Source organism: Schistocerca piceifrons, chromosome X, assembly GCF_021461385.2.
Source record: "Schistocerca piceifrons isolate TAMUIC-IGC-003096 chromosome X, iqSchPice1.1, whole genome shotgun sequence".
Taxonomy (NCBI): domain Eukaryota; kingdom Metazoa; phylum Arthropoda; class Insecta; order Orthoptera; family Acrididae; genus Schistocerca; species Schistocerca piceifrons.
The window spans coordinates 77,929,916-77,942,667 of NC_060149.1; the positions used below are offsets into that span (position 1 = coordinate 77,929,916).

The 12,752-nt window shown below is 40.5% G+C and overlaps 1 protein-coding gene across 2 annotated transcripts in view; it reads right to left on the reverse strand.

Moving 5' to 3' along the window:
* Positions 1 to 651: 651 nt before the first annotated feature.
* The window catches only part of LOC124723097 (carnosine N-methyltransferase), a 202,804-nt gene continuing 190,703 nt past the window's right edge, over positions 652 to 12,752 (reverse strand). For both annotated transcript variants that reach the window (XM_047248275.1, XM_047248274.1), the window contains exon 9: positions 652 to 980. In XM_047248275.1, coding sequence (XP_047104231.1) covers positions 672 to 980 — 309 coding nt within the window. In that variant the 3' untranslated portion in view covers positions 652 to 671. The remainder of the gene's footprint in view (positions 981 to 12,752) is intronic.

A 12,752-nucleotide genomic window follows, 5' to 3' on the forward strand; every position in this document is an offset into this window, starting at 1 on the left:
AGACTCGAACTCGGGACCTTTGCCTTTCGCGGGCAAGTGCTCTACCAACTGAGCTACCGAAGCACGACTCACGCCCGGTACTCACAGCTTTACTTCTGCCAGTACCTCGTCTCCTACCTTCCAAACTTTACAGAAGCTCTCCTGCGAACCTTGCAGAACTAGCACTCCTGAAAGAAAGGATATTGCGGAGACATGGCTTAGCCACAGCCAGGGGGATGTTTCCAGAATGAGATTTTCACTCTGCAGCAGAGTGTGCGCTGATATGAAACTTCCTGGCAGATTAAAACTGGCGAAAGGCAAAGGTCCTGAGTTCGAGTCTCGGTCGGGCACATAGTTTTAATCTGCCAGGAAGTTTCATAGAAGATGGAGAAATTGTGCTGGATGGCAGAGTTATGTAATGGAGCTTAATGATACTGACAAAAGGAAGAAATGCAAATAGACAGTTTATATGAAGTGATCAAATATAATATGTATATAAAATAAAATTTCCCACGTGGCATAATATGTGGGAAAATGTGCATACCCAGTTAATGATGTGAAAGAAACTTCTGTTTAGTGGAAGCTTCAGAAATACAATGATTCAAGGAATGTGAGGATTAATGTTGCCCCAGGGTTTACATTCGATTTCCTCTTTCTTTTCAGTCAGTAGTATTTACGTCAGAATCATGTTGCTATTTATCACTTTGTACATCAGTCGTAGGTGAATCTGAATTATCTTGTGTTTCTTCAGAATTTGGTTTCGACTTTCTCTTCTTAGTGTGTGATTCAGATGAAGCTGTCGGGTTTGTACATGAAGGATTTTCACTTTGGGAAGAACTTGTTCCAGCAGCATTTTCCACATTTTCTTCAACCACAGCGTGCGCTTCCATCTGATGTACTGGTACAGGTTTAGTGCAGACAAAAAATATACTCTTGTATTTATACTGCAATAATGATTCGGTATTGTGCGCATACGTACTCTCCACATTATATCTTACAGTCTGCAAAGAAAACAGAACAGAATATAATACCACAGACAGTCAAACTAAGAGATAATGTTATGACCTTACACTAGATACAGGCTGCAATTGCAAGCATAAGTCAGGGGAATATAGTCAACTTTCTTACACAGTGCTAAGTCCTTAGAAGGCATCAATGATTAAAAGACAGCTTTTAATGCTCTGGCATGAAATGTATTACTTATTTTAATATTTAAGCTAGTATTATGATGATTGGTTAAGTGAACAAAATAACCCTCAGCTGAAAATGGTGACAGTGCAATTTGTAATATATTGATTTTCTATGAAAAAAGAAAGAAGTATCAAAATGGGAGAATGTACTAATAGAATGGATGGATTTAATTCTAACTCCCACTGCAAAGGCAACATCTGTATAGCAATGCTGCTCTTCTACTTGTTTCCACTCATTTAAGATGTTCTTCTCATCTTGTCTGAATCACAGATTGCTCTGTATCAGTTGAATTTACAAAATCCTTACAACATGCAATAGTGTGCATTTACCAGCAAATGACTACAATGGCTCATCACAACACTACACTACACTACACTACACTACACTACACAACACTACCCCACGTAAATGGTCAGCATGTAGGCAGAGAAGCACTCAAAAGTTGTTTCTGATAAACTGACTTTTTAAAAAAACTGAGATGTTCCACACCATAAAAACTTAACATGCATTTTATCTATAGAACATACAACAAATTAAATTAAACATATATGGGATGACAAAAATCACATTAATATACTAATTTTGTTAATTTCTCAACATCTATACTAATTCTCCATAAGTCACCATAAAGTGTGTATCTAACTTCTCTTCTATTTGCAAATGGTATTTGGGATGAATGATTGTCAGTAAGCCTCTGTGCACACCCAATTTCTACAATGTGGATGTGTGATATGTGTTGAAGGAAATAATATGTTGCCTGACTATTCTTGGAATGTGTGCACTCATAATTTTAACAGTAGGCCTCTTGTGATTGCATATATACCTTGCAGTGTCTGCAAATTGAAATAAATGAGCATATCCCTGACACTCTTCCACTATCTTAGTGTATTCATGATGAAACATGCAGCTTTTCTTTAAATCATGTTATTTCCTCTATTAACCCCACCTGATGAAGGTCTCACACTGACAAGCAATAAGCGAGACTTTGTGGAATGAGGGTTCCATATGATACCTTCTTCCTTAAAGAATTTTATTTAATTAAGATTGTTCCACTGGACCTTAGTCTGGCAACTGCTTATTCTGCAGCTAGATTTTTGTTGTTGTTCAGTTTTAAATAATACCAGGTACATACAACTAGTTATTATACACGTGAATGTCAATTGTGTATTGAAACAATAATTGGTTTTATCATCAATTTATGAGCAATATAATATGTAGGTTTTTGTTGTGGGTCAACAGACAGTCCTTGGATCACTTGCTGCCCTTCTGCTGATCTTCCTGTAGTTAACTGAAATTTTCTGGGTTGTAACAGCCACAAATACACTCCTGGAAATTGAAATAAGAACACCGTGAATTCATTGTCCCAGGAAGGGGAAACTTTATTGACACATTCCTGGGGTCAGATACATCACATGATCACACTGACAGAACCACAGGCACATAGACACAGGCAACAGAGCATGCACAATGTCGGCACTAGTACAGTGTATATCCACCTTTCGCAGCAATGCAGGCTGCTATTCTCCCATGGAGACGATCGTAGAGATGCTGGATGTAGTCCTGTGGAATGGCTTGCCATGCCATTTCCACCTAGCGCCTCAGTTGGACCAGCGTTCGTGCTGGACGTGCAGACCGCGTGAGACGACGCTTCATCCAGTCCCAAACATGCTCAATGGGGGACAGATCCGGAGATCTTGCTGGCCAGGGTAGTTGACTTACACCTTCTAGAGCACGTTGGGTGGCACGGGATACATGCGGACGTGCGTTGTCCTGTTGGAACAGCAAGTTCCCTTGCCGGTCTAGGAATGGTAGAATGATGGGTTCGATGACAGTTTGGATGTACCGTGCACTATTCAGTGCCCCTCGACGATCACCAGTGGTGTACGGCCAGTGTAGGAGATCGCTCCCCACACCATGATGCCGAGTGTTGGCCCTGTGTGCCTCGGTCGTATGCAGTCCTGATTGTGGCGCTCACCTGCACGGCGCCAAACACGCATACGACCATCATTGGCACCAAGGCAGAAGCGACTCTCATCGCTGAAGACGACACGTCTCCATTCGTCCCTCCATTCACGCCTGTCGCGACACCACTGGAGGCGGGCTGCACGATGTTGGGGCGTGAGCGGAAGACGGCCTAACGGTGTGCGGGACCGTAGCCCAGCTTCATGGAGACGGTTGCGAATGGTCCTTGCCGATACACCAGGAGCAACAGTGTCCCTAATTTGCTGGGAAGTGGCGATGCGGTCCCCTACGGCACTGCGTAGGATCCTACGGTCTTGGCGTGCATCCGTGCGTCGCTGCGGTCCGGTCCCAGGTCGACGGGCACGTGCACCTTCCGCCGACCACTGGCGACAACATCAATGTACCGTGGAGACCTCACGCCCCACGTGTTGAGCAATTCGGCGGTACGTCCACCCGGCCTCCCGCATGCCCACTATACGCCCTCGCTCAAAGTCCGTCAACTGCACATACGGTTCACGTCCACGCTGTCGCGGCATGCTACCAGTGTTAAAGACTGCGATGGAGCTCCGTATGCCACGGCAAACTGGCTGACACTGACGGCGGCGGTGCACAAATGCTGCGCAGCTAGCGCCATTCAACGGCCAACACCGTGGTTCCTGGTGTGTCCGCTGTGCTGTGCGTGTGATCATTGCTTGTACAGCCCTCTCGCAGTGTCCGGAGCAAGTATGGTGGGTCTGACACACCGGTGTCAATGTGTTCTTTTTTCCATTTCCAGGAGTGTATATATTAATGTGTTTCAGTAACAGTCTCATGGAGCTGCCGACATTATTCACCATATGAGTTATACACAGACTGTGAACAGCTATGGTTCTATAACATCCTCTTGATGTTTTCCAGAAGCTCATTTCACATCAAACAATATCTCCCCACTGAGAATTATATACTTAGTTATATTTGCTACAAAGTCTTCAGTATAGTAAAAACGCCAGTCCAACATTCAGCAATTCACAAGATTACTGTGACGAATTGTATCAAATGCATTCAACAATTTGAGATACACGGCATTAACTCAAGTACAGGTATCTACTGCCCTTTTGGATTTCATGTACAGTGTGTGCTGAGTTTTAAATTATCACTGCTTGTTGAATCCATGATTATTTCTACACTGGAGATTTTTGATCTTCGTAATAGTTGTCATCAGCCTGAAACTAATTTGTTGCAGCCCTCCCTATTAGTTTATCTTGTGCAAGTCTTCCCACATAATCATAAATACTGCACTCTATATTCATTTCCACCCGCTTACATTGTATTCAAGCCTTGGTCTTGCTCTAAAATTTTAACCCCTCCGCACTTCCCTTTCCTCCATCGCCACATTACCTATTTCTTTGTGTCCTTGAACCAATTTTTTTTATTTATTCGAATTTGTGAAAAGGATAGTTGCTACCACCATATATCAGAGATGCTGCATCACAGATAGGCACACACTTTCTGACAGTCTTTTTGTTGTGCATATGTGCATGTAAGCATCTCCGCTGTATGGTGAGTAGCAACTATCCTTTTCATAATATTGTTACATTCCATTCCAGATTTCCATTGTTTTATTTATTCAAACTGTGTCATACCACACTCTATGGTCCATAATTTGATACATTATCTCATCATTATTTACTTAATCTCCTCATGTAATCTTCAGCATTTACCTGGAGCTACTGTACTGTTTTATCATCCATGTTTAACAATCATAAAAGGGTACAATCCAAACAAATACTTTCAGGAAGGACTCCCTAATACTTAAATTGATATACAATGTTTGCATACTTTTCTTTTCTTGGAAATATTTTCTTGCTATTGTCAGTCTACATATTATATCTTCTTTACTTCTGACATCGACAACCATTCATTTGCCCAAATAGCAAAACTCATCTACTACTTTCTGGGTCGATTTTATACATGTCAGTGACTGGAAACCAATTTTGACTTTAGCTCAGAATGTGAACTCTGTTCAGGAACCTGCTGTAATGTGTAACACTAAACTTAGATCCACTGAATGAGGTTGAACGTTGATCTAAATTAGCACGGAATACACTTGCCAATACCACTAAAAATCAGCTGTCAACACAATTATTGTGCTTCAATGGCAGATGTTAATCATACATCATTGATACATAATGTTATTATCGAATGTATCATGTTGTGAAGATGTTGGAAATTAAAGAGAAGGAGGTGTGACCTCCAAACTTCTCCCAAACTGAAAAAGATTTATTGCTTGTGATCATACCAAGTCAGTTAAAGACACAAAAAAACTGATAAGTTGCTATGGCTAGCAAAGAAAAGGTTTGGAAAGAGTTGCTGTTGACTTTAGTTCACAGAACATAGGGGCCAATCTCAAATCATGATGAAAAGTTTGAAAATGTGTTATCACGTTAGTAAGAAAATGACCAAGAAGCATTCACATGTGATAAGACATAATTTTAACCATACATTACAGTTATTACATTTCATCTTTACGTAACTACATGTGCCATGTAATCTGGAGGAAAGATAGTATCGAAACTTTTCAAGGATGAAATGCATAAAACTGGAGGAGGTAATTTTAGCAGGCCTACTGTTATGAAAAGCAGAAAGAATGTAAGTGCAGTCCTGAAGCCACAATTAATTTATATTTCCAACCCATATAATGGCAGTGCATATTTTTATCCCTAAGTTACATGCCACGGTTTTTATATATTTGAATACAATCAGATAATTTTTTTAAAGAATTTATTGCATAAAACGTAGTTGACAATATTATTCATTATATTCTAACTGACTTCGTGTTCTGACGCAGATTTAAAGAAGCCTGAAGGTTGAAATCCATTAATATCAGTAAATGATGAAACAACTGTAACTTCAAATAAAAATATTGTTTTCATCATTGATGACAATGAGAATTAAGGAAGAGAGACTGTTTATGTTGAGCTACTAAGAACAGTAGTGTATGTTAACTGTGAAAGCTATACATCGCATATTTTGAACTACAAATAATCTCTAATTACAGGCAAACACTCAATCCATGAGTCTGCTATCGAAACTAAAATGCCAGAATAGCATTAAAAATGTTCTTGATGTCAAATTACAATTTTACAAAAGAAGCACAAACATAAAATAAAAGCACAGTGCATTAACACTGAAAGGAGATAGGGAAATTAAATAACTGGAACTAAAAGAAATGAAAAAATCAGGCTTTTAAGGTGACACTTTGTAAATGTGTTCCAATTTTGTAATTTTTATGTAAATACATTGTCTGTAAATGCTGTCCTCATTGTATTGTGACTCCGGCTGACTTCACTTTCTGTTGGTTCTGTAATTTCTTCATAAACTTTTCTCCAAACGAGAACAGTGCTATCCATTTCAGTTCCCTCATCTGCTGCACTGATAGGTATATTGTAATCTGCACGTCCAATGTTGCAGCTATAATAACTTCTGTGAGATTAGTTTTACTCTGTTTCCTAAACTTAAAACTGAGCATACTGCATCAATGAAAGAAGCGGAAATAGGGAGTGGGGCTGAGACTGGAGGGGGGGGGGGGGGGGCATTGTGGAGGGGGACCACTGAGACATAATCTGGGATCGACCTGACATCCTCTGGACTCTGTCAGGACACAACTACTGAGCCAGCTACTGATAATTCCAAACTGACTTGCATATTCAGCATTGTCGTAATTATCTTTATAACTAATCATCCAGCAGTTGATAAATCACAGAAATCTGGCATTGGCCAGTAGGTGGCATGACCAATTTGACTTTGGACACAAGCTGTAGGCAACAATGGTAATGTGTCACACTGGGCTTTCAGCTGTTTGGTGAGCATAATGAACACATACATATTAAAGATCACTCACTGGTCGCGGATTTCTGCAGGTTTCTATGTGGATGAAAGTTTCAATAGTTTGCAGATATTAAAATCATTGTTATTTAAGCAGGTTTCTATGTGGATGAAAGTTTCAATAGTTTGCAGGTATTAAAATCATTGTTATTTAATGCTAAAGAAACTATCAATGGAGTGAGCATTAAAAATATACATTTGATTGTCTGCTTTGGTGGAGATGTCATAAATCCAAATGTTGGTTTGATCACCATAGTAATTTACTAAGTGTTGCCCTTTCGGAGGTGGTGTATCCTTGCCTTCCTCAGACCTTTTAACAGCCTTATCCACACAGATATAAGTGAACCTATAGTTTGACGTGTACTCAGAACCACAGTGCAACATATCATTTTGCACATTAACAAACAATGAAAAAGGAGAAAAAAGTAATAAGTGAAAAAAGGTCCTACAATTTGTCTGGGACTAAACCATAGACCTTTCAATCCAGCACATAACTACCTATCCTCAGACACCCAAATTCATTTCATCATTGGCAAATAAAGATCACTTTGTTTATTTATTTATTTACTCTGTTAATCTAGGACTGCACAGTTTACAGAAGATATTCCTCGATATTTTTACACACATCACTTTTAGCAAAAGCAATATTACACAATATTTCATTACTCTATACACTTTACAATTATCATTGGTGCTACAGTTTTGTTCACTAGATACTCCCTTACTGTAGCTATGGAAGGAGTGCTACACTAAGTAAGTAATCCTTCATAGTTGATTTGAAATTGTTCTTGTCCATTACTATTTTTGTGGATCTGGGTAATGCATGATACAGTTTGATGTCAGGATGGAGTATGCTTTCCTGTAAAAATACTACAATTATCTGTTTTGGGTTTACATCATTTATTTATTTATCATGTGTGGTAGCTGTGTACAGGTTCATTATGGGCAATGCACTGAATGTTACTGTTTAATTTTTCTTTTATAACAACAACATTTTTTAGCATACATGGTTTATCTCTTCCATTAGTCTAACAATTTTTTTTCTGTGAGCGAAATGATTTCAAAATTGCTCTACAGTATCCCCAAAATATTACACCAAATTTCAATAACAAGTGAACATAACCAAAATATGCAGTTCTGAGATTATCGTATGGCATACAGCTCCCTATTATTTGTACTATGAAATTTGGTTTGCTCAGTTTACTGTTTATTTAGTCTACAACCATATCCACATTTCATGTTCTGCTGTATCCACAAACCTAGAAATTTTGTACTTTTTTTTCAATTATTTGTCCATTTCTTTCAATATGAGGTTAAGTTGATGTCCTATTCTGGCTGGTGAATATATGCATTGCGACAGTTTGTTGCAGATTTACAATTAAACTGTTTGCATCTAAGTAGTCTATTGCATTCTTCGTGATGGTATTAATGCTATTTTCAAAGGTTTATTTGGTACTTCCTGCATTTAAGATGCTTGAGTCATCTGCAAATTTATACATTTTTCTGGTACTATTATCTACAGTTAAATAATTTACATTTAGTAAAAATAGGATTGGAGATAGTATGGAACCTTGGGATACTCCGTGTTTGAGCAGTAATAGATCTAACTGATGTATACTGACTGTGCCATTTACTTAATGTCTTAGCTCTACGAGCTGCTTTCTTTCATACAGGTATGATTTAATCCAGTTATGTGCTTCTCGCCTAATATCACAGTTCTCAATATTAATAATTAATTTATTATGATTGATAATGTCAAAGACTTTTAATAAGTCTAGAAATATGTAAAAGGTACATTCCTGCCAAATGATAGCTGCAGTGTTTCATATAGAACAGAAAAGATTGCTGTTTCTGTTGAGTGGCTTTTTTCTAAGGCCATGTGGTGATTCTATTAATGTTTATTTAACAAATCAGTCTTTTTAGAAAAAAAAAATTAAAAAAAGAATTCTACATGTTTCGAAAACACTAACAGTAAAGAAACAGGTCTGTAGTCTGCCATCTCTCCTAGGCTTCTTTTTTGTGAAGTGGTTTCACTTTAGTGATTTTTAAGACTGTTGGAAAGTTGCTACTTGAGATGGATAGATTTACAAGATATATCAGTGATTCACATATAACAGCAAAATCTGGTATATTACCTACTCCTGATGAGTGCTTTGATTTTAATAGCTTGTTGTCTTTTCATCTTTTATTTGTGTGAAAACAACTGCAATTTAACCTTACTTGAGCCATGAAATTTTGCAAATCAAAGTAGATCCCAATTCATGGCAAAATAATCTCATGTAATACAATGCAGATTTCCGAGTCCAACATGGTATGAACTCATTTTTTGTACTAACCTAAGATCAACCATTTTATAAATCAGACCCTCAATGTTCATTTCCTAATCTGATACCCTCAGTATCAATTGATTTAATTCAACTATACTCCGTTACCTTTGTTCTACCTTCATTATGCTCATCTTGTAACCACTTTAAGACACACCCATTCCTTTAAACTGACCTTCCAAGTGCTTGGCCATCTCTGACAGATCTACTATGTCTGTATCAAACTTTTAATGCATGTTCACAAATTCTCCATAGTTTTCTAGCAGCTTGATCAATGTACTGACTGAATAACATAGGGGATAGGCTATAACCTTGTCCCACTTCCTTTCAGTTGCTGCAACATTTTCATGTCCTTGGACTCTTAGAACTGCAGTTTCATTTCTGTACAAATTACATGTAATCTTCTGCCACATGTACTTGACAATTTTTGTGTTCTAAGAAGTATATTCCAGTCAACACTCTTTGTCTAAATGTACAAATGCTATAAAAGATAAGCCATAGGGTTAGCATCTTTTCCAAGTGCCTTGTTTCGATTTAGGTCTGTCAGAGCTTTGTCAAATTATTCTTGCAGAATAACATCACCCACCTCATCTTCATCCGCTTCCTCTTTTCTTTCCATAATATTGTCATGAAGATTCTCTCTGTTATATTGTTGTTCTGTATATTCCACCTTTTAGCCTTATCTTCTCTGATACTTCACTTTTCTCGAAACTGTTTTTGTTTTAATTTTGCTATATGTGGTATCTACACTCCTGGAAATTGAAATACGAACACCGTGAAATCATTGTCCCAGGAACGGGAAACTTTATTGACACATTCCTGGGGTCAGATACATCACATGATCACACTGACAGAACCACAGGCACATAGACACAGGCAACAGAGCATGCACAATGTCGGCACTAGTACAGTGTATATCCACCTTTCGCAGCAATGCAGGCTGCTATTCTCCCATGGAGACGATCGTAGAGATGCTGGATGTAGTCCTGTGGAACGGCTTGCCATGCCATTTCCACCTGGCGCCTCAGTTGGACCAGCGTTCGTGCTGGACGTGCAGACCGCGTGAGACGACGCTTCATCCAGTCCCAAACATGCTCAATGGGGGACAGATCCGGAGATCTTGCTGGCCAGGGTAGTTGACTTACACCTTCTAGAGCACGTTGGGTGGCGCGGGATACATGCGGACGTGCATTGTCCTGTTGGAACAGCAAGTTCCCTTGCCGGTCTAGGAATGGAAGAACGATGGGTTCGATGACGGTTTGGATGTACCGTGCACTATTCAGTGTCCCCTCGACGATCACCAGTGGTCTACAGCCAGTGTAGGAGATCGCTCCCCACACCATGATGCCGGGTGTTGGCCCTGTGTGCCTCGGTCGTATGCAGTCCTGATTGTGGCGCTCACCTGCACGGCGCCAAACACGCATACGACCATCATTGGCACCAAGGCAGAAGCGACTCTCATCGCTGAAGACGACACGTCTCCATTCGTCCCTACATTCACGCCTGTCGCGACACCACTGGAGGCGGGCTGCACGATGTTGGGGCGTGAGCGGAAGACGGCCTAACGGTGTGCGGGACCGTAGCCCAGCTTCATGGAGACGGTTGCGAATGGTCCTCGCCGATACCCCAGGAGCAACAGTGTCCCTAATTTGCTGGGAAGTGGCGGTGCGGTCCCCTACGGCACTGCGTAGGATCCTACGGTCTTGGCGTGCATCCGTGCGTCGCTGCGGTCCGGTCCCAGGTCGACGGGCACGTGCACCTTCCGCCGACCACTGGCGACAACATCGATGTACTGTGGAGACCTCACGCCCCACGTGTTGAGCAATTCGGCGGTACGTCCACCCGGCCTCCCGCATGCCCACTATACGCCCTCGCTCAAAGTCCGTCAACTGCACATACGGTTCACGTCCACGCTGTCGCAGCATGCTACCAGTGTTAAAGACTGCGATGGAGCTCCGTATGCCACGGCAAACTGGCTGACACTGACGGCGGCGGTGCACAAATGCTGCGCAGCTAGCGCCATTCGACGGCCAACACCGCGGTTCCTGGTGTGTCCGCTGTGCCGTGCGTGTGATCATTGCTTGTACAGCCCTCTCGCAGTGTCCGGAGCAAGTGTGGTGGGTCTGACACACCGGTGTCAATGTGTTCTTTTTTCCATTTCCAGGAGTGTATATTTACAATATTATGAAAAGGACAGATTGCTACTAACCATAGAGAGGATGTGTTGAGTCACAGACGAGCACAACGAAAAGACTGCCATACATTTAAGCTTTCAGCCAAAAGGCTTTCTTCCAAAGTTGAAAACACACACACACATTCACACACATGACCATTGTCTCTGGCCCCAGTAGGCAGAGACAGTGGCCATGTGTGAGTTGTGGTCTATCATTATGTTCACTGACTAATGACATGAATGACTTGTGGCTTTTTCAATCACTTCGAACACTTCAAGGTTGGCAGCCCTGCAGCCACGTGACTAGCATAAGTTTTGGTGTTCTTGTAAAGATAAGTCATTTTAGATTATAAAAACATATAGTTTAGTACTGATTACGTGGTAAATAGGTGTATTAGTGTGCCTTTTCAGTGTACCATTAACGGTTTCATTTTTCTTTATGTAATATAGCAGAAAACGCAAAAAAATCGTACAGTCCTATTTTCTGTTTACGTTTTGCTGCAGCAAATCTCTAGAATTTCATCAAGTTGTTTTTAGTGCTCTCCAGCAATTTAACTGTAGCATTCCTCTTCATTATTTAACTCACATTTCCAGAAAGTAGCATAAAGTTTAAGTTGTTGTTTCAGAAATTTTCCACTGTTGTTTTTGTTTACACACAGTTGTGTATAGGCCAAATTTGTGGAATCATATTTTCATGTTTATCTGTAATTTAACTGACTTATTCTTAATAAACTATTACATTTATCATGAGTGAAAAGTGCTTGACTTGCCGTAGAATTCTTAGGTCGGGGCTTTGGTGTGACAGGTGCTGTTGTTTCTTCCATGTGGGTGACTGTAGTGGCATGGGAATAGGAGAAGTAAATGAGACTCGTCAGTGGTTTTGTAGGATATGTAGTCGAGACAGGAAGATACTAGAACAGGAAGGGAAAACTGCCGCCCTTCAGGCTGAGTTAGACAAGGCCAGGGGAGATCTTGACAGGTTAAGGAGGGAGAAGGGTAAAGAGAGGTGGGAAGTGGCAACAGGCGATAGGAGGAACAGGCCTAGAACTTTGTCTGACAGCTTCGTGGTGAATGTGGAAAATAGATTTGGCCTGTTGCTTCAGTCAGAAGCTGGTGAGCCTCAAGCAGTTGCAGGTGTAGACAGGGCACAACAAACTATCAGCAGCAAATTGAAAAGTAAGAATGTAGGGAAATCAGTAAAGAGAAAGAAAGTGTTGTTGTTAGGTAATTCCCATGGAAGAGGTTTTGGCCAACTTTTG